At 43.7% G+C, this 23,402-nt stretch overlaps 1 protein-coding gene across 2 annotated transcripts in view; it reads right to left on the bottom strand.

The window, feature by feature from the left end:
* Window positions 1-23,402, bottom strand: part of LOC132378978 (glutamine--fructose-6-phosphate aminotransferase [isomerizing] 1-like) — a 110,791-nt gene that overhangs the window by 43,517 nt on the left and 43,872 nt on the right. For both annotated transcript variants that reach the window (XM_059946385.1, XM_059946386.1), the window contains exons 5-7: window positions 12,014-12,072; window positions 8,284-8,418; window positions 5,921-5,982 (exon numbers count right to left, since the gene is read on the bottom strand). In XM_059946385.1, the coding sequence (XP_059802368.1) occupies window positions 5,921-5,982; window positions 8,284-8,418; window positions 12,014-12,072 (256 nt within the window). The remainder of the gene's footprint in view (window positions 1-5,920; window positions 5,983-8,283; window positions 8,419-12,013; window positions 12,073-23,402) is intronic.

Below are 23,402 nucleotides of genomic sequence, written 5' to 3'. Positions count from 1 at the left end.
TGCAGTCAAAGATAGCTTTATTCGAACTAAACAGCCTTGCTTTTAAGCCTCCCTCAACCCGCCCCCCATGGGCGCGGATGCTGCAAAAGACACGTACTCACAAACCCCCGTAGGCTAACTCCCTTAGCCTGAACGCTGGCTAATTGTGAGCCGGTTCGGATGTGTCAGGAAATGGGTCGCCACAACGTCTTATTTAGATTGTACAAGATCACCATAATCTTCAAATTTAGATTTACATTTCAAAAACTAACAAACTAACATAAAATACATTTTAATTAAATACTGACCATGTAGCGGTGTGCTACACGCAGCGCTAAAATGACGACACGGAGTCGGTAACTGCAGTCGAAGGAAAAAACTTTATTCAAAATCTTCAGCCTCACTTTTAAGCCTCCCTCAACCTGCCCCCCCCCCCCCCATGGCGCAGAGGCTCCAAAGCTCTGTCCTCGCAAACCCCCGTAGGCTATCTAATTGTGAGTCGGTTCGGATGTGCCAGGAAAAGGGTCGCCACAACCAATTATTTCCCAAAGCAACAGGGAGCCGCAGCACAGACGTAAAAGAGCCACATGTGGCTCCGGAGCCGCGGGTTGCCGACCCCCGGCCTAGGGGAAGAAACTTTGAAGATGATGTTAAGTTTTCATCTGAATAGCTTGATAGCACTTTCCAGAAGTGTGCTTTTAGTAAAGGCAGTTTGCAGCGTCCACAATTCTCTGTACATTTAAATTCTCATTTCTGGCAGTCAGACCCAATACAAGATCCACTAAACAAGAAGTTTTCTAAACTTCCAACTAGCCAGTTTTCAAGTGTTTGTGGAGTGCATTTTGCAGAAATTTCTCAATATCCCAGTTATCACTCATCTTTTCTACCAATGAAGTCAGAAGCAGCCCACTTGCCGACGATAGTGATGTACAAGTAGCTTCCTCACGTCTCAGATGTAGAAGAAATTTCTGCAGGTTCCAGTACGATCAGTCCAATGTCGGACGTCAGCTATCTCCAAAACAAAGGCCACCATTCAGTGGAACTGCCACTGCCATCTACCTCACTCTCAACATCTCGAAGGCCACTGGTACGTGGAAATCTCTTCCACTGGTTTAACCATCCACCACCTCTGACACTGGAGGTTTATAGAACATAAATATTATAGCACAGTACAAGTCCTTTGGCCTACGATGTAATGCCAGTCTTTTAACCTACTCTCTAAAAGGAATCTAACCCTTCCCTCCTACAGAGCCCTCCATTTTTCTATCATCAATGTGCCTACCTAAGTTTCTTCAATGCCCCTAATGTATTTGCCTCCACCACCACCCCTGAAAGGGCATTCCATGCACCCACCACTCTTTGTGAAATAGAACATAATTTGCATTGCAAAGTTTTTTTTATTAAAAGCCCAGAGAATCTGCCATGGGAGATAGCAGAACAAATATAAGAGCATTGTTTCAGAGGCAGACAGATGAAGACAGAGGGTATTAAGGGATATAGACCATGTGCAGTTTAACATGGCAATTGTAGTTGGCATACACCATTGGCTGAAGGGCCTGTTCCAATAACTTATTGTTCGAAGTTCTATGTCCTATGATGGACTCCTATAGCTTTGTTTTGTTCTAGTTGTGTTCTTGTAAAAATTGTGTACAATTATGTTTAATTTGTTTTTCTTATGAATACTATTTACCTAATGCTATGTGCTACAAGTAAGCTTTACATCACAGCTATGCATAGATGCACTTGTGTATATGCCAATAAACTGAACTTTGATGGGAAATTTCCCAATTAACAACCCCTGCCACCCAGAGAGTCGAGGACAGAGCTGCAAGGGAGCACCGCCAACTGCATTGTTTCTCTGACTTGCTCAGCAGACAGTTTGAACACTGAACCTCTAGCCCTGGTGAAACCCTGAAACGTGCCAGCCTTCCAGCCCTGTGCAAGCACATTCACCACGTGGGCTGCAGATGCTCAAACAGATTCACCACTTTCTTTTGAAAGGCAGGAAAATGCTAGTCTTGACATGCCAAGGAAAACTTTTTTCAAAACATTGTGAATTCAATTAACTGGCTGCACCAAATAGCCGACGTTTCATGGAAATAGTTATAAAGGTATAAAAAAAGACAGATTACTGTTTAACTGAGTAAAAATTATTTCAATGAAGTACAGAACAAATTAGAACATTACTATAGTACTATAAAACAGTACTTTTAATTCTATTGTAGTTCCTAATAATTATTGGTGGAGTAATCATCCAATGTACACTGCCGTGTATGGTGTGTCTAGGGAGGTATAGCAACTCTGGTGAAGGGGCTTGTCAAATCATTCTGGGGCAACTCACTCAACCTTGGTTCCCACCAGACACTCAGCTCTCACCTGTGGCTTCAAGTAGCTGTTTGCATGTGACTGCGGCCACACCCCAGTACACTGCTTCGGCAGGTGGGCTAAACCCAGCAAGGGCAGCTGGCAGGCCTCATCTTCCTGTGAAATAGGGACATACCTGTCCTAGCGCGTGAAGTCAGCTCTGGTGGACCGAGATCAACAGCGTGATCCAGCAGACAAGAAGGTGGTTCTGCAGCGCAGCATGGAGAACGAGGGACATGTTAAGGTACAGAAGAACTCATAGTTATCCATTGTAACATAGGAAGATCCCAATTTGTGATGAGTAAAACTGGACCCAGATTTCCGAGGTCGAGAGCGTGGACCTGTCTCAGTACAATAACTTTTCCATTTAAAAACTCTCCTGCACAGGTTTCAGTGTCATCATTGGATATAATGGACAACCAACACTGCTGTGTTCTTTTGATTCACTGCAAATGAATAAAATTGGCCCAGGCACCTAATGCAGATAATAGATTGTTTTTATACAATACTTTCAACAACTGCATCCTCCACATCTTCATTTTCATTGTAATATTCAAGATAATTTTCAATACCTTCAAATTCTTAATAGTTCCTAACTTGCTGAAGTAGTGAAATCCGGATGTTTCTGGCATCTCCAAGCCTGAATGCTTGAAACCGCAGTGAGCAAAACAATTCTAAATCGTCTTATTGCTTATTTCCCACCAACTATCTGTGACAAAAAACACTGATATTTGAACACAAGCACATGCAAGTTATGCTATTGAAATTCAGTTCACTTGACGGCCACACAAGTTCACTCGACCTATGCTAGTTAGAAACTATTCAACAACAGTCTCCTGTCTCGATTAAATGGCACAGTGTCCCGAGTAAACAAAGCAAATTCCCGCTATTCTCTCCATTAGTTCTGTTCTTCCAAATAAGCCACTGCCCTGATCAACCGATGGGCCAACTAACTGGAATTCACTGTACACAGTTATTTTAAAAATGAAACTATCTTTTTAATTCTAGATGCTCATTGTGAAATAAAGGCAAAATCTTTGGTACACTTTGGTTGAAGAGCTATGATATAAAGCACACACTGGAGGGACAGGGAACTTCAGGTAGCTAAAAGGTTTACATTGAAGGCTGAGCAAAATTATAAAAATAATTCAACTGCTTCCTGTTAATGATCACATTACTCTTAGGCCTCATTGAGCAAAGCCTTCAGATTTCAGTGGAGTGGCTTCTGGAGATCAGTTTATTTTACCCATTCCCACCCAGCATAAATATACACATCAACCACTGAGTAAACACAGAGTCACTAGTTTAGTGAGATATGTAGGGTGGCAACTCTGCTAAAATTCCTGCGGATTTGCTGACAGATGTACTCATTTGCAAGGAATAGTAATCTTTTAATATATTTCTCCTTCCAACCTTCCTGCAGTTTTGACCGGGAGGTGATGTGTCCTGGAGTCTGAGGTCACAAAACTGGTACCTCACAGCCATTGTGAATCAATTCCTGACATTCTTGTCAATGTTTTAATCCCAGGGAGTAGCATACATGAAAGCAATGCACAGCTTATCCTTCCCCAAGAAACTGGAAGGCTTCTTCACCTGGGAACTGAATTGGTTCTTGGATCTGTGAGAACACTGATCCAAAAACCTGTCCAGACAAATTTGCATTGGCATCAGACCTGACTGCCTTTTACAAGATGGTACATTTATCCACATGCAGCCATGAAGGTTTAATTTATCATTAACCCTTTACTTCACCTGATGTAAACTTTTGGGGTTAAGGAGAATTTCTTGGGGGGTGGGGGAAGGAAGGCTGAGTGTGATAGCTATTTCCTAGTATAGGGCCAGATGATTGCATTCCTGAAATGCCTGACGAGTTGAAACTTTCAACAGAGGAGGTGAGAGAGGAAATAGAGAGGGAGCACTAAGGGTACACAACTACACAAGTTGGAGAAAATTTTCAGATGGTTGTAGGGTATAGGGGAAGTGTTCTGAAAGACAGAGATATGGGAACATGAGGGAGAGTTTGTTTGAAAACGTGTGCTTCTAGGCTGGGAGGTAATGCAGAACTGTGAATAGGACTGCACACAAGGAACTAAACCAGGAGATTTGGAAGAGCTATAGGTCATGGAGTGAGGCTGACCAACAGACAGTGTGTGTCAGGGGCCATGGAAGTAACTTTCCTTCCTGTCCATTAGAATACAGTTCATGAACACCAAGACTTAACACTGTGCGCCTCTCCTGTCTCTCCATCTGAGAGGGCAGCATTCCTGGTGCCCAGCTAACAGTTATGGCTAGAACCATGGTCACCGCCGAGAACAATGCCCCAAAAGCCCAGCATTGCAGCTCGAATATTTTGAAGCTCGTCGATTCTGGACAGGGAAGTACCAAGTTCCCTGCACACTAGCCATGCAGAACCAACATCAGAATTCCCTGCATTCTGTTCCCAGATTGCAGGCCTTCCAGTTCCTGACATTCCTGCTCTCTGAGACTGAGACTTCCAAAGTGCTCAACAACTCAGCATTAACTTCCCACTCTCATGCCATTCCAACCCCTAGATGCTCTTCATAGACACAAGAGATTCTGCAGATGATGAAAGTCCTACGAATACACACAAAAAAATGCTAAAGGAACTCAGTAAATCAGGCAGCATCTATGGAGGAAAATAAACAAGTCAGCTTATCTGGCTGATACCCTTCTCAGCCTGAAGCGTCAACTGTTTATTCCCTTCCATAGATGCTGCCCAACTTGCCATATTCCTTCAGTATATTGTGTGTTGCCCTAGATGCCTTTCACCCCTGGCTGATCCACATTCCAATTAGAATACTGAGTGCCTTCTGCGTACCAGAGAGTTAGGACATCATGCTACAGCTGCATGAGACGTTGGTGAGACCCTGCCTGGAATATGGTGTGCAGATTTGGTTGCCATGTTACAGGAAGGATTCATTAAGCTAGAGAGAGTGCAGAAAATTCCACAAGGATGCTGACAGGTCTGAAGGACATCAGGACAGGCTGGGCCTTTTGCTCTCTGGAGCATCAGAAGACTGAGAGGTGACCTTAGAATTGTTCTTAAAATCATGAGGGTGGTAGATAAGGTGAGTAATCACAGTCCTTCTTCTCCAGGATAGGGGAGTCTAAAATTGGAAGGCATAGGTTTCAATTGAGAGGAGATAGATTTAGAAAGGAGCTGAGGGACAAGTTTTATCACATGGAGGGTGGTGAGTACATGGAATAAGCTATCAAAAAGGTCATGTACTATATTTGAAAGACACTTGAGAGATAGATTCATGGATAGGAAAGGTTTTGTGGGATATGGACTAAATACAGGCAAAATGGACCAGCTCAGGACAGTACCTTGGTTGCCAAGGATGTGTTGGACCAATGAGCCAAATTGCTTTTAGTATATAGTGACGTTTTCTGAATATGTTAATGGAACTCCAGATTGAGAGATATTTCATTCTATTTCTGAATACAAACAAAAATAGTTTTTGCCAATGCCATTACCAGGCAGGCTGCCATTTAGTAAGCTGTAAATAAAATGCATGAAAATCTCTCTCTAAAATCCAGAGCTAGGATAGATTACCTGGTGCAGACGGCTTGCCCAGGGAAGTGAACGCTCTTGAACACCAAGGCAAAGGCACCTTCCTGTAAAATCAGCACAGTTACTAGTGTACAACACAATGCAATTTCTATCAAAAAATCTGAAGACAATGTTTTCATCCTTAAAGTAGCTATTTTTGCAGATAATTTTAGAAATTATATAAGAGGGACTGAGGTTCCTTTCAAAAGCAGCTTATAACATCAATTACAGACAACAGCTTATTCCAGCAGCTGAGGTAATCTGTTGTCAGATCTTGTCTGGTCACCTGCCACCAGCTCAGATGGGTACTCCATTGCACTGATGATTAGTGTTGCTCAGCACAGTGATTATAACAAGCCCAGGCCACTCAAGCTTGGGTCTTTGGCCAAGGGCAGTATCATACACACAGCAGAAGCTGGTTGCAGGTCAGATTCCAGCAGACAGAATCAGAGTTGTTACAGCATGCAAACAGGCCCTTCATCCCACCAGGTCCTGACCAACCACCAAAAACACAATTAAACCAATTTTTTACTCTCCTCGCATTGCCAGTGGTTCCCTCCCCACTGCCCAGATTTATAGGGATAATTAACCCACCGCCATATGCCTGGTCTATGAGAGGAAACTGAAGCGCTTTGGGGTAAACCCGCACAGTCACAATACCATAAGAAATAGGAGCAAACTTAAGCCATCTGGCCCATCAAGTCTGCTCTGCCATTCACTCATGGCTGATCCTTTTTTCTATCTCCTCCTCAACCCCAGTTCCTGGCCTTCTCCCTGTAACCTTTGATGCAATGTCCAATCAAGAACCTTATCAATCTCTGCCTTAAATACACCCAACAACCTGGTCTCCACAGCTGCACATGGCAGCAAATTCCACAAATTCACCACCCTCTGGCTAAAGAAATTTCTCCACCTCTCTGTTTTGAAAGGGTGCCCCTCCATCCTGAGGCTGTGCCCTCTTGTCCTCGACTCTCCCACCATGGGAAACATCCTTTCCACGTCTACTGTGTCTAGGCCTTTCAACTTGTCCATACTGCACCAACCACCGCCACTGGGCTATAAACATGCAGGAGCAGGTGCTCAAGGACACACACACTGCCTCGGCTGAGGCTTGAACTAATGACCTTCAGATCATCAGCCCAAAGCCTTAAGCATTTGGCCATGCACCAAAACATGTGAAGGAGATAGATGATTTGAGATGCTTCCTGTGGCTTTAATGAGGTACAATATTGCACTAGAATAATCTGCTTGAGCCAGAATGATGGAAGGGTGAAACCCATTGAAACCACACCGACTAATCTGTAAAGAGATTAACAACTGCCCGAGCATTGCTTACCTAGGGAATAAATTTATTTACTGACACATTTCTCCTTTTCTTCCCATTTGGGGTCTGAGCTTATATTCAGTAAGAAAGTACTTATGTCACCCTGCAATTAACAGATATTCTTTTAACTTGTTTTAAAATATATTCTTGCTCTTGCATTTTTATTCCTTGTCATGATAAATCATCCATGATCAAATGGCATGGCAGACTCGATGGGCCAAATGGCCTGGTCCTGCTCCTATATCTTATCATGTATGTCATAAAATAGGGTGCATATGAGAATGTGAAAGTACAAGAGCAAGATGAGACAATGAAATTCGATAAAAAAAAAGGTGAAATATTCACGGAAAGAGTTTGAAGTCGGCTGCACAGAGAACCATCACTTTTCTAAACATCTGAGAAGTCCAGTGCCTTTGACTAGGAGTTTCAGTAGGGAGAATGTGATGACCTAAACCATTCTGTTACTTCAACGATTACGCAAAATTATGCACACCCTGTGCAAAATAACTATTCGGCTAACATCCAATTCCAAACGCCATCTCATTAGTACAACCTCTTGGTCATTGTCCCCATTGACTGAGGGATATGATTCCATTTTGGTCTACAAGGAGCCTCAAATTCAGATCTAGGACAATCAGATACACTGTCTGATCATTTCAGTGGCAGTGATACAGCTGGTAGCACAGTTCCAGCGACCTGGGTTCAATCCTGACCTCAAGTGCTGCCTGTGTCGAGCTTCTACTTCCTCTGTGACTGGGTGAGTCACCCCTGGGTGCTCACATTTCCTCCCAGTTAGTGGGCTACTTGAGCTCTGTAATTTACCCCAAGTGTGGGTGGGTGCAGGAGATTTCAGAGGGGTTGATGGGCTTGGGACAGAAAATCGTTTACAAGGAAATAAGAAAGGCAATGGGATGGGACTGAGAGCTGACACTGACTCGGTGGGGTGAATGGCCTCCTGTAAGGTTATCAATTATGAAATTATGTAACATGCACATGATATAAAGGCCTCCAGGCTGGCACAACACTCACACTTCTCACTCACCAGTTGCTGGATGACTCTCTCCACCAAAGTAGCAAAGCTGATGTTCTCATCCTCGCTGTTATCGTACACATACTTGATCAGTTTGGCAATGGATTCCGTATCAGTCTCCGACTCAAACTTGTAACCTTTGCTTTCCTAAAAGGGAAAGAAAGTTCATGTGAAACAGCTGCTCGCAATGACAGCAGCAACTTGGGGCCCCAGAGTTGCATTGTTGGGAGGGTGTGGTTAAATGGGAATGTACCTGGGGAGGTCAAGGGGCATTGGCAAATTTGGCTGAGGGGATAGGCTTTGAAAATAGAGGATAGGAATTTCAAGGTAATTGATAGCTTGGACATCAACAGCAAGTCAAAAGAAAGGTGGATAAAAAACAGGTAAAATGGACAGACAATTCATCAAAATTCAACATTATGGCAATTGCCATCAAAACACAAACTATGAATCTCCTCCTTCATTGCCCTCATCCACTGGGCCTTACTGTGTTTCCATTTGTTAGTGGAATAGGCAAGGAACAAATTGTCTGGAGTTTGTGATATATGAAGCTACAATTATTTGGTTCAGAGGCATAAACTACATAATCTTCAATGTATGAAGGCATGAACAGACAGGTTTCATAAAGCTGTTTTCTTTTTCTGCCTACATGAAATGCCAGTGCAGTTTAAGGCCATTTCTTTACTTTGAACACTAGTTATTGCTGATGGAATTTGCCCAGAAGATATCACAGACATTGCACAGTTAATGCTTCAACCTGAAAATAATGCTATTCCAGTAGAAGACCGTAAGACGTGGGAGCAGAAATATGCCATTTGGCCCATTGAATCTGCTCACCATTTGATCATGGATAACTTATTTTTGCTCTCAAACCCATTCTTCTGCCTTCTTCCTGTAACTTTTGATGTCCTAATTAAGTACTCGTCAACCTCCAGGTCATATACCCAGTGACCTGGACTCCGCAGCCTTCTATGGCAAAGAATTCCACAGATTCAATACCCCCAGCTAAAGAAATCCGTCGTCATCTCTGTTCTAAATGGATGTTTTTCTATTTTGAGGCTGCATCCTCTGGTCCTAGACTCTCCTATTACTGAAACAATTCTCTGCACACGGACTTGTCCAGGCCTTTCAATATTTGGTAGATTTCAATAAGGTTCCACCTCATTCTTCTAAACAAAAGCAAGTACAGACCAAGATACATCAAAGTCTCCTCATACGTTAAACCTCTCATTCCTAGGATCATTCCCATAAACCTCCTCTGGACCCTTTCCAATGCCAGCTAGATTATGCAGGAAGATTATGCATTTTAATTGCAGGAATGCAGTCTGAACTAGTGATGTTCTCTCACATGCAAGCACTGTTATGTGTTTCTTTACAGCTCAAATCACACGAGAAGATAGCCAGGCAAAGATAAAAAGGATTCAAACATGTGCTCAATGATTCCTTGAAGAAATGCAACATCCCCAGCGACTCGTGGAGCCCTCTGGTGTAAGGTGGAGGAACACTAGCTTGAGAAGCTCAAGGACACATACCGAGAGCACACAGAAACACAGTAAGTGGCAGGACTGCAACAGCTCACAAACTACCCAGACCCCAACCCCTTCAGCCAGCTCCTACCTAATCCATGACAGAGTCAGTTCAATAGACAATAGGTGCAGGAGTAGGCCATTCGGCTCTTCTAGCCAGCACCACCATTCACTGCGATCATGGCTGATCATCCACAATCAGTACCCTGTTCCTGCCCTCTCCCCATATCCCTTGACCCCGCTATCTATAAGAGCTCTATCTAACCCTCTCTTGAATACATCCAGAGACTTGGCCTCCACTGCCTTCTGGGGCAGAGCATTCCATATCCACCACTCTCTGGGTGAAAAAGTTTTTCCGCATCTCTGTTCTAAATGGCCTACCCCTTATTCTTAAACTGTGGCCTCTAGTTCTGGACTCACCCATCAGCAGGAACATGCTTCCTGCCTCCAGTGTGTCCAATCCCTTAATAATCTCATATGTTTCAATCAGATCCCCCTCATCCTTCTAAATTCCAGTGTATACAAGCCCAGTCGCTCCAATCTTTCAACATACGACAGTCCCGCCATTCCGGGAATTAACCTTGTGAATTTATGCTGCACTCCCTCAATAGCAAGAATGTCCTTCCTCAAATTTGGAGACCAAAACTGCACACAATATTCCAGGTGGGGTCTCACCAGGGCCCTGTACAGCTGCAGAAGGACCTCTTTACTCCTATACTCAATTCCTCTTGTTATAAAGGCCAGCATGCCATTAGTTTTCTTCACTGCCTGCTGTACCTGGATGCTTGCTTTCATTGAATGATGTACAAGAACATCCAGATCTCGCTGTACTACCCCATTTCCTAACTTGACTCCATTTAGATAGTAATCTACCTTCCTATTCTTGCCACCAAACTGGATAACCTCACATTTATCCACATTAAACTGCATCTGCCATACGTTTGCCCACTCACCCAACCTATCCAAGTCACCCTGCATTCTCATAACATCCTCCTGACATTTCACACTGCCACACAGCTTTGTGTCATCGGCAAATTTGCTAATGTTACTTTTAATCCCTTCATCTAAGTCATTAATGTATATTGTAAACAGCTGTGGTCCCAGCACCGAACCTTGTGGTACCCCATTGGTCACAAGCCTGCCATTCCAAAAGGGACCCGTTAATCACAACTCTTTGTTTCCTGTCAGCCAGCCAATTTTCAATCCATGTCAGTACTCTGCCCCCAATACCATGTGCCCTAATTTTGCTCACTAATCTCCTGTGTGGGACTTTATCAAAAGCTTTTTGGAAGTCCAGGTACACTACATCTACTGGCTCTCCCTTGTCCATTTTCATAGTTCAGACCCCACAGAGGTAAACCATCCTCAATCTTGAAGGATATGACTTGATCAAAACAAATCAGTCCCTCCCACATTTTTCAAACAGAAACACAAACACAGAATGGAGGATCATACAGATCTAAGAATTTTAATGGGAGGCAACAAATATTCATAGATTCTGATGAGGAAGATGGGAAGTCTCAGCTCATGACTTTCAACAACCAAGAGAGTGACCAACTGCACGCACGCACACACACACACACACACACACACACACACACACACACACACACACAACATGCGCACACACACACACGCACACACACACACCACATGCACACACACACGCACACACACACACACACACACACACATGCACACACACACACACACCACATGCACACAAACACACGCGCACACACACACACGCACACACACACACGCACACACACAACCACATGCACACACACACGCACACACACACATGCACACACACGCACACACATACACGCACACACACACCACATGCACACACACACAAGCGCGCGCACACACACACACACACACACGCACGCACGCACATACACACACACACACCACACACACACACACACACACACACACACACACACACACACACACACACACACACACACACACACACACACACACACACACACACACAGTGCTTTGCCAGAATGTTGCTTCAGGGGACAGGGAAAAACTGGAGAAGAGAATCATTGGGTAACTGTATAATATATATTCTAGTAAAACATCCAGTTATTAGAGAACCTTTGCATCTAGTTAATTCAGAAAACTTCCATGTAAGGGAATAACTGGGCGCTACACAGTGAAAATGCTGAGGAAGCCAATGTTAAGCATTGCTGAGTACTTACCAGGAACCTCTTTAGATTCATGTGGTTTGTAATTATGCCATTATGAATAACAACAAACTCTGCAATTTAAAAACAATAATGTTAATACAAGGAAAAGACAAGGAATGCAGAAATTACCAACTCATTTTTCCACTGAAATCTACGTCAAATTATTGACTTATTCCACAAGTGCCTGTGTCCTTGATTGGAAGATTTATTTTGAATTCAAAAATAAAACATTCATAAAACTAACATACCAGAAATACAAAACAGTTGCTGAATTGCTTTACATATACAAATCATCAGGCTCTCTTCCAGAGAAGGTGGGACCTGTACAAAAGGAATGGTTTGGACTTGAACTAGGGGAGGGAACTATATCCAAGCGGGAAGGTTTGCTAGTGTTGCATGGGGTGGCTGGGGGAGGGGGGGCGGGGAGGTTAGTTTAGGGTTTAAACTAGAGTTGCAGGGCAATGGGAACCAAAGCGTCACAACAGATAGTGGAGAGAGGTGCTGACAAGCCTACATACAAAGTCAAGAATCGAAACTTTGAGCATGGAGAGACTAATGCTCTGAGTTTCAATACAAAAATTATTGTAGGAAAGGCAGATGAGCTCAGGGTATGGACCAACACAAGGGATTATGACATTGTAGCCATTAGTGAGACTTGGTTGCCGGAGGGGGCAGGTCTGGCAGCTTGTGAGGTCAGAAATAGGAAGATCATACAGTTTAATACATGGCTAAGGTGTTGCTGTCGAAGGGAGGGCTTCAGATTTTTGGATCATTGGGCTTTCTTCCAGGGAATCTGGGAGCTGTACAAAAGAAATGGTTCACACCTGAACTTCAGGGGGCTTTTTCTGTACTGAAAGCAGGGGGTGGGGGGGGGGAGGGTTTAAAACTAACATTGCAGGGGGATGAGAACAAGAATGCCAGAGTAGATAGCGGAGAGGTTGTGGAGGCATGCTGTTAATACTTCAGACAAGTTAGGAAGCAAAACATTGAGTGTGTGGAACTAATGTTCTGAGCTTTGTATAATTCACTGCAAGGAGTATTGTAGGAGAGGTAGATGAGCTCGGGATTAGCACGTGGAATTATGGTATTGTAGCCAATCATGAGACTTGGTTGCAGGAGGGGCAGGAATGGCAGCTCAATGTTCCAGGGTTCTGTTGTTTTAAATGTGATAGAGCAGGAGGGGTGGCATTACTAGTCTGGGAAAATGTCATAGCAATGCTCAGACAGAGAGTTCATCTAGTGAGGCTTTATGGGTAGAACTGAGGAATAAGAAAGGTGTGACCATGTTAATGGGATTATATTATAGACCAGCCAGCGGTCCACAGGATTTATAATATATAACCATATACCATATACAGCATGGAAACAGGCCATCCTGGTCCTTCTTGTCCAGGGGTCGGCAACGTTTACCACTGAAAGAGCCAATATGGACCCATTTCCCACAGAAAAGAAAACACTGGGAGCCACAAAACCCGTTTGACATTTAAAATGAAATAACACTGCGTACAACGTTTTTTTTTTGCCTTTATGCTATGTATGAACAAACTATAATGTGTTGCATTTATGAAATTGATGAACTCCTGCAGAGAAAACGAAATTACATTTCTGCATGCAACAAAAACATTTTGAACTCCAAAAAAAAAGACGTTGGGTTGAAGGTTACTCCATAGGTAGCCTACCTTGGATCGAAGAATTAAAAGAAAGTGCGCACTGGTGGGTGTCAGGCATTGGCAGTGGTGATGTATATTAATAGCGATAAAAAAACACGTTGTAGCGGTGTAGTGCTACAGGCAGCGCTAAAATAAAGACACTGCAGTCAAAGGTAACTTTATTTGAACTAAACAGCCTTGATTTAAAGCCTCCCTCAACCCGTCCCTGTGGGCGCGGATGCTCCAAAAGACATGTACTCACAAACCCCCGTAGGCTATCTTCCTTAGCCGGAACAGTGGCTAATTGTGAGCCAGTTCGGATGTGCCAGGAAATGGGGTCTCCACAACGTTTTTAGATTGTACAAGATCACCATAATCTTCAAATTTCGAATTACATTTCAAAAACTAACAAACCACGGGGAGCCGCAGCACAGAGATCAAAAAGCCGCGGGTTGCCGACCCCAGTTCTAGTCCATGCCAAATGCTTATTCTCACCTAGTCCCATTCAGATTTAGAGGAGCAAATTTGTAGAGAGATCACAGACTGCAGCAGGAAATACAAGTTTGTGATAGAAGGTAATTTAAAAATTCCTCATATTGACTTGACTCCCATACTGTAAAAGGACAAAATGGGAAAGTTTGTCAAATGTGTTCAGGAAAGATTCCTTAATCAACACACAGAAGTCCCAACTAGAGAGTGTGATACTTGATCTCCTAACAGGGAATGAGACAGGGCAGATGACAGTACATGTGTAGGTGAACACTTTGCATCTAGTGATCACAATGTCATTAACTCCAAAATAAATATGTAAAAAGATAGGTCTGGTCCACAGGTTAAGATTCTAAATTGGAGAAAGACCAACTTTGATGGCATCAGAAAGGATCTGGCAAGTGTGGATTGGGACAGGCTGTTTCCTGGAAAAGGTGCACTTGGTAAGTGGGCGGCCCTCAAAAGTTAAATTTTGAGAGTACAGAGTTTGTATGTTTCTGTCAGAGTAAAAGGCAAGGATAACAGGCTTAGGGAACCTTGGTTTTCAAGAAATATTGAGGCCCTGGTTAAGAAAAAAAAAACCTGAGGTGCACAGCAGATATAGGCAGGCAAGAACAAATGAGATACTTGAGTATAAGGCTATAAGACATAGGAGCAGAATTAAGCTATTTGGCCCATCAAGTCTGTTCTGCCATTCAATCATGGCTGATCCTTTTTACCCCGCCTCGGCTCCAGTTTAGGGTGTTAAGCACAAGGATTCCCAAGTCCATTCGCATCTCAGATTTTTGGATTTTCTCCCTGTTTAGAAAATAGTCTGCACATTTATTTCTTTTACCAAAGTGCATGACCATGAATTTTCCAATATTGTGTTTCATTTGCCACTTTCTTGTCCATTCTCCTCATCTGTCCAAGTCCTTCTGCAGTCTTCTTGTTTCCTCAACACTCCGTGCCGCTCCACTAATTTTCATATCATCAGCAAACCTGGCAAAAAAGTAATCTATTCCATCATCTAAATCACTGATAAACAGCATAAAAAGTGGTCCCAACACTGCCCCCTGCTGAACACCACAAGTCATAGAAAAGGATCATTTTATTCCCACTCGCTGGCTTCTACCAATCAGCCAATGCTCTAACCATGTCAGTAACTTTCCTGTAATACCAAGGGCTCTAAACTTGGTAACAGCCTCATGTGTGGCACCTTGTCAAGGGGCTTTTGAAAATCCAAATATACAACATCCACTGCATCCCCTTTATCCATCCTATTTGTAATCTCCTCAAAGAATTCCAACAGGTTCATCAGGCAGGATTTTTCCTTGCTGACTTTGTTCTGTATTGTCATGTGTCACTAAGTACTTCATGACCTCATCCTTAACAACTGACTCTAACATCTTCCCAACCACTAAGGTCAAGGTTAACATTTTCCAGCCCTCCGGAACCATGCCAGAAAATACATAAGAAATGCAAGAAAACACTGAAGGAGGAAATCAGGGGGGATTAAAAGAAGACATGAGATTGCTCTACCAGAAAAAGAGAAGGAAAATCCCAAGGGTTTCTACAGATATATTAAGAGCAAAAGGTTAGCAACAGATAAAATTGGTCCTCTAGAAGATCAGAATGATAAGCCATGTGTGGAACTGAAAGAGATGGGTGAGGTATTAAATGGAATTTTTTGCATCTGCATTTATTCAGGAGATGGATGCCAAGTCTTCAGATGTGAGGTAATGCAGCAGTGAGATAGATCATGGATCCCACAGAAATCACAGGAGTTGTTTGCTCTCTTGAGGCAAATTAGGGTAGATAAATCCCCAGTGCTTGAAGATGTTCACTTGGACCCTGTGGGAGGCTAGTGCAGAAATTACAGGGACTCTAGCAGAGATACTTAAAACATCCTTGGCCTTGGGTGAAATGCTGGAAGATTGGAGGATAGCTGATTTCATTCCGTTGTTTAAGAAAGGTTCTAAGTATAAGCCAGCAAATTATTAACCAATGAGCCTAACGTCAGTAATAGGAATGCTACTGGAAGGTTTTCTAAGGGATAGGATATATAAGTATTTGGATAGACAGGAACTGATTCGGGATCGTCAACATAGCTTTGTGTATGGTGGGTCATCGAGTTTTTTCAGGAAGTAACCAGAAAGGTTTATGAAGGCAAGACAGTGGGGATTGGTGGGCAGTGAGGAAGACCATCAAAGCTTGCAACAAAATCTGGACCAGCTGGTGAAACGGGCCGAAAATTGGCAGATGGAAGTTAATGCAAAGAGGGTGAGGTGTTGCACTTTGGGAGGGCCGACCAGGGTAGGTCCTCCACAGTGAGCAGTAGGACACTGAGGGTTATAGTAGAACAGAGGGATCTGGCAATACAGATGCATAATCCCTTGATAATGGCGTCATAGGTAAATAGAGTTGTAAAGAAAGCTTTTGGCATATTGACCTTCATAAATCAATAATTTGGAATATTGTGTGTTGTTTTGGTCATCTACCTACAAGAGAGATGTAAATAAGATTGAAAAAGTGCAGAAAAAATTTACAAGGATGTTGCCAGGACCTGAGGACCTGAGTTATAGGGAAAGTTTCAATAGGTTAGGACTTGATAGATGTAGAAATATTCTGAGAAGTATAGATGGGGTAAATGCAAGCCGGCTTTTTCCATTGAGATTGGCTGAAACTAGATCTAGAGCTCATGGGTTAATGTGAAAGATGAAATGTTTAAGGGCAACATGAGGGTGAATTTCTTCACTCAGAGGGTGGTGTGAGTGTGGAATGAGCTGCCAGCCCACGTGGTGGATGCAGGGGTCGACCAACATTTAAGAGAAATTTACATAGGTACATGGATGGGAAAGGCATGGAGTGCTATGATTTGGGTGCAGGTCAATGGGGCTATTAATGGATTAACACAGACTTGAAGGGCTGAAAGGCCTGCTTCTGTGTGGTACTACTTTATGATTCTAAAGATAGTCATCATTAATACACTCTATGTACAAAGCACTGATTTAAGATGGTACTGGAGAAGCACAGTGACTACTCACCTATAGCAAACAGAATAAAGAAAACTACTAACTACTTTATTAATCACACTTCTTTTGGAAAACAATCATGGCAATCAATACCCTGCAGCTTCCTTTTTGGAGTTGAGCTTCTGAACTGCCTGTACGACCTGGCATTTCTGAGGTGTGAACTGAAGTGTTGAAGGAGCAGGACAGTTGCAGCAAAGCATGTATGGGCTGACTCGAGGCAGTGAGGCCCAGGCCTGAGTGCAGAGAATGAGCAGGCAATGTTTGGCCATTGCTGGGGTGGACTTGGAGGTGACTCCGTGTGGCAGAACCGAGGTAAGGTGAGCTGAGCGAAGCAGGGCCAGAGAACAAAGAAAGAACCACTGGGCAAACTGGAGCAGTCAGGTATGGGCCCAATCGAGGTGACAGGCCCAGGCCTGAGAGCACATCAAAGCAGCAGGGCCTGAGTTTGAGAGTGAGGAATGACCCCAGGTTTGATAGTGGTCAGGTACGAGTCAAAGAGTGATTCAAAGTGGCAGGGCCCAGGTGTCAGAGTGAGGAACAGCCTGAGGTTTGGACAAGTTAAGCACCAGGTGAAACTGAAAAGGTCATACTGTTGGGGCTGGAGGTGAGGGATGGGCCAGTTCAATTCCTGCTTTGCGGAGTTTACTCATCTCTGCGCTGAACCAAGCCTGTCATCCAGAACTAACTGGCTGTTGGATCTGCTGCAGTGATGGCTAACTCTGTGGCTATGAACTCTCCATTGTGAACTTCAGTTGCTTGTTTGCTTTTGTTATTTGCACAATTGTTTCTTTTTCTGCACATTGGCTGCTTGATAGTCTTTTTGTTAAAAATAGATTCTGTTGGAGCTCTTTGTTTTGTGGCTGACTGTGAGGAGAAGAATCTTCAGGTTGTATGTGGTATACATACTTTGATAATAAAGGTACTTTGACTTTGACCTAGGCCATTGCCAGACATGTAAATAGTACAACCTCAAAGTATTTGAGACTCAGGACCCAGCCTCCCAGTGTCCAGTGACAGCAGGGCCTGAGATTGTAGTCCTTCCCCACAATACTGAGCTTCAGCGCACACAACGTAATTCATTGCTTGCTTCGATATACATGTAATAAATAAACTTGAAACTTGAATCTCGGATTCCTCAGCATGCACTCCTGTAGCCAAGTGGCACCAATTACTGATGGATATCTCTTGCACTGGACGAAGAGTGTCAGTCTTCCAGCAACACTCCTACTTTGAACATGCTCAAAGGAATCATTCTAATCAGTCCAACCAGTTCAATCCAAGATTATACAGATTTCCACTGGCCCCCTTCCTTTCAAGACCAGATGAAGGGTCTTGACCTGAAACGTCGTCTCTGTTCTTTTCCTTAGACGCTGCCTGGCCACTTGAGTTCCTCCAGCATTTTTTTTTGTGTGCATTTCTCTGGATTTCGGGCATCTGTAGAATTTCTTGTGTTTTTAATATGCTGCTCCACTGTAAGGTCTCTTTGAGGTAGGTTTAAATCTTCGATGGGAGTTCAGCCTCACTGCTTCCCCTTGAAGATAACTGCTGTTCACCAACTCTTCAACCTTGTGATCACCCAGATTCATGTCCACAGCCATGTGTCCTTTCTGGGAACCTGTCTTCAACCCTTTATCTTCTCCAAATATCACCTCCCAGCTTCTCCTCACCCACCACCTATCTTTCCCCTCATCTGGCTACAGCCATCACCTTTTGGCTTGCACTCCTCCCCCTCCCCCAACCTTCTCATTCTAGCTTCTTCCCCCTTCCTCTTCCATCCTGATGAAGGGTCTCGGCCTGAAGCCTGGGCTCTTTACTCCTTCCTTCAGATGTCACTTGACCTGTTGAGTTGGTTACTCCAATATAGGAAGGAAGTTGAGGCTTTGGAGCGGGCAGAAGAAGTTTACTAGGATGTTGCCTGGTTTGGAGGGCATGTGCTGGATAATCTTGGGTTGTTTTCTGTGGAGTTGCTGAGACTAAGGGAAGATCTGACAGAGGTTTGTAAGATTATGAGAGGCTTAGAGTAGACAGGGAATATGTGTTTCCCAGGGTTGAGATGTCTAATATCAGAGGGCATGCATTGAAGGTGGGGGCAGAGGGGTAGGTTCAAGGGGGATGTGAGGGGCAAGCCTTTTATTACTCAGAGAGTGGTGGATGCCTGCAATGTGTTGCCTGGTATGGTGGTAATGGCAAAACCATTAGAGGCTCTTAAGAGATGCTTGGATTGGCACAGGGACATAAGAAAAATGAAGGGATATGGTCATTGTGTAGGTAGGAGGGATTAGTGTTTTAGATTGCTTTTTAATTGGTTTGGCACAACATTGTGGGATGAATGGCCTGTACCTGTGCTGTACTCTTTTCTGTTCTGGCTTCCTCCAGCATTTTGTGTGTGTTACTCTGGACTCACGGCATCTGCAGAATGTCTCGTGTTTATATCTGCATAACAGTCTATGTCCCTCCGAATGACCTGCTCAGACACAGTACGATGATTCTGCTGAAAGATGATAACCTCAGACTGTGCAATGGGCGCTCAATGCAGCAATAAAGCGCCCATTTAGGTGACGTGCACCCCTAGGATCAAACCCAAGGAAAACATAACCCATTTTAACATAATGATTGACAGATCATTTATTATTAATATTTAAGCACAAAGAACAACTGCAGTTTTAACCGCCAACTATGACTGAGACTTCATAAAGCATTGGTCAGACCACATTTGGATACTGAGAGTTGTTCTGGGTCCCATATCTGAGAACGGATATACTGATATTTGAGAGGGTCCGGGGAGGCTGACAAGAATGATCCTGGGGATCTGGGAATGAAAGGGTTAATGGATGAGAAACATTTGATAGCTCTGTGCTGTAATTGTTGGAGCTTAGAAGAAAGGGGGGTGGGAAGTGGGATCTCACTGAAACCTACCAAATACTGAAAGGATTGGACAAAGCGGACATGGAGAAGATGTTAACAACAGTCGGAGAGTCTAGCTTCAGTCCCTGTAGAACAGAGATGAGGAGGATTTTCTTTAGCCAGAGGGTGGTGAATCCGTGCAACTCACTGCCACAGACGGCTGTGGAGGCCAAGTCATAGGGTATATTTAAAGCCGAGGTTGGTAAGTTCTTCATTAGTCAGGGCATCAAAGGTTTAGGTGGAGAAGGCCGGAGGATGGGGTTGAGAGGGAAAATAAATCCAGTGTGATCGAATGATAGAGCAGACTCGACGGGACAAATGGACAAACTCTGCTCCTATGCTTTATGGTCTTAAGGTTAAATGGAGACAACGTTGTAGATCACTGTTGATCCAAATGTATACTGGAGCAGGTTCCATGGTGGTGAACGATCTCCCGCCATAACCTCTAGATTGTAGCCAGGAGAGCTACCAGACAAGCTGACACCGGAGAGCGAAGCACCATCAGACTTCGCCAAGGCCGACTTTCAATCCGTTTCCTGCAGCCTGCATCACAAAACAAGCTGCATTAAATGATACAAGCACGAAAATCTGCTGCCCAGTCGATTCAATGATTACTCCACCCAGGCTCTTCTCCCACATCTGGCAGCTTACAGCCCTGTTTTTAAGCTCCTGGCTCCTGGCTCCTGGCTTCTTCATCAGCCTTTTCATAGATCCATAAGCAGAGGTTTCTCGTACACTCCAAAGAGAAAAGCAGAAAAGATTAGAAACACGTTGGGTGATTGCTGGCCAATGGCGTAATGGCATTATCACTGGACTTCCGAGGCAAGTGGTCCCTGGTTCAAATCCAGCCGGCTCCTTGCACGCTTCACATCTGTGCTGGGTTGAGCACTGAGGTAGCAACTCGGCCTCATAGAAAACAGGCAAATTGATAAAGAAACAGCAAGGTTGCCATTTGATGAGCTACAAGGCACAGAAAGGAATAACAAGATTGGGTAAATGGCTCCTGGATGCTGACTGGCCTCCTGTGAGATATTAATAATATTTTATACCTAAATTCCTTAGTGAAATCAGAAGGGAACCACTAGTAACAGAATCAATGGGCAGCTGAGTCATAAGTACTTTTCACGAGACTCTAAAACCCAGCTTTCTCTTGGTTACATTAACTTTAACAATCAGCACAAAATGATGCTTGAAGGCACTGAGTAATTGAGTTGGAATGAAAAGGAGAAATACTGCTCTCCAGCCAATCCACTGACAGGTGTGGACAAGACCTGATAGATTAATAACAATTTGTCAAGGTACCAAAACCAGTTTCTGAAAAGTCTGACTGCCTTTTGCAATCAATCTCTCCAATCATCCAGTAAAATCCTTCATTGGACCAGAAAGAGGGCAGGGGATAATGAGAATACATTTCACATCCTAATGAAAAGACATGTACATCTCAAGACATGCTACCAGTTAAATTCTACCTTTAAAAAAATTTTTAAAAAATGCTTTCCTGCCTACAAACGTTCTGCAAGCAAACATTCCTCAGTCCTATCAGGTACATGGCACCCATGAAACCCCTTCCCCAGGTTATAGGCAGGCTTCTCTTCCTCAGAACTAGTCATAAGCCGACCAGTTAAATTGGGAACGTGGCCACCCAGCAACATATTTAAAAAAAAGCAGAGGCCAACTAGCAGCAAAGTTTAGTTAAACCAAGGTTTTCAACTGGACCATTCAGATTTTATCATGGACTGAGCTCCCAGATGGCAGAAGGTGCCTGCAACTGCACAGCAGCTGGAAAATCTGCCCCTCGTCTCACCAACACTTGTCTGTATGTATGGACTGTACATAAATCAGGCAAGCATAGCCAGGGAAAGACCTGTTTCTGTTCTGTATAGAAGCATGTTGAGAGCTGCTTAGCCATAGGCAGCAGTGGAGTGTCGGGGTGGTGCAGAAAGGAACATAACCAGCAAAATTCTTCAACACCCCCGCCCAGCTCTCCATTCTCTTCGTATCACGCAAGGTGCTGCAGGAGGAAGGAAACCTGCGGGGAGAGATGGGATGAGGAAGGAAAGAGACAATGAAATGGACGTGGCAGTGTCAGAAACAGTGATGGTACTAGGAAGTAGGGCTCCTTACAGGGAGCACCTCCTTACAGAGGTGCAAAGGGACTTAGGAGTCCTAGCAACACACCCAAAATGCTGGAGGAACTCAGCAAGCCAGGCAGCCTCTATGGAAAAGAGTAAACAGTCCATGTTTTGCGCTGAGACCCTTCACTCTGATGAATTGTTCTGGCTAGAAATGTCGACTGTTTACTCTTTTCCATAGATGCTGCCTGGCCTGCTGAGTTCCTCCAGCACTTTAGGTGTGTTGCTTGGATTTCCACCATTGCAGATTTTCTCATGTTTGTGATTGGGAGTCCTAGTTCAGGATTCTCTAGAGGCTAACTTGCAGGTTGAGACTGTAGTAAGTAAAGCTAATGCAATGTTAGCATTAATTTCAAGAATATAAAAGCAAGGATGTAATGCTGAGCCTTTAAGACATTAGCCAGTCCATGCTTGGAGTACTGAGAGCTGCTTTGGGCCTATATCCAAGGAATGATGTGCTGTCTTTGGAGAGGGTCCAAAGAAAGATAACGAGAATAAAGGGGTTAATTTACGCAGAGCATTTAATGGTTCTGGGCCTGTACTCATTGGAGTTTAGAAGAATGAGGGAGAATCTTATTGAAATCTATTGAATATTGAAAGGCCGAGACAAAGTGCAGAAGAAATTTTCAATTGTGGGAGAGTCAGCGACCCGAGAGCACAGAATAGAAGAACTGCCATTCAGAATAGCAACGAAGAGGAATTTCTGTAGCCAAAGGATACAGAATCTGTGGAATGTATTGCCACTGATGGTTGTGGAGGCCAAGTCATTGGGTATATTTAAAGCACAGGTTGATAGGTTCTTGATTTGGCAGGACGTCAAAGGTTACTGGAAGAAGGCAAGAGAATGGCGCTGAGAGGGGAAATAAATCTGCTATGATTGAATGACAGAGCAGATTTTATGGACCAAATTGCCTAAATTTGTTCCTGTGTCTTACGGTCGTATTATGTTGTAATGTGTTACATGTGTTAATGAACATAGTGAATGAAAACCTCTGCGCAAACAGCTGATCAATGTTCCGCAGAGTCTTCTAAATTACATGATTTTACACCGACATGTATCAAATTTCCACCAAGAGGATCACAACCTTATCATGGTTTGGATGTTTGCGTTCCTCAGTTCTGCTGGCTAAGGTCAGGGCTTTAAGCTTTGGCTCATGGCAGGGTCACTCATGCCAAGCAGGTCAAAGGGTAGAGGCCAGACTAAGAGTGGTCC

This window comes from Hypanus sabinus, chromosome 21 (assembly GCF_030144855.1).
Source record: "Hypanus sabinus isolate sHypSab1 chromosome 21, sHypSab1.hap1, whole genome shotgun sequence".
NCBI classification, from domain to species: Eukaryota; Metazoa; Chordata; class Chondrichthyes; order Myliobatiformes; family Dasyatidae; genus Hypanus; species Hypanus sabinus.
This window is presented reverse-complemented; position numbering and strand designations above follow the sequence as displayed.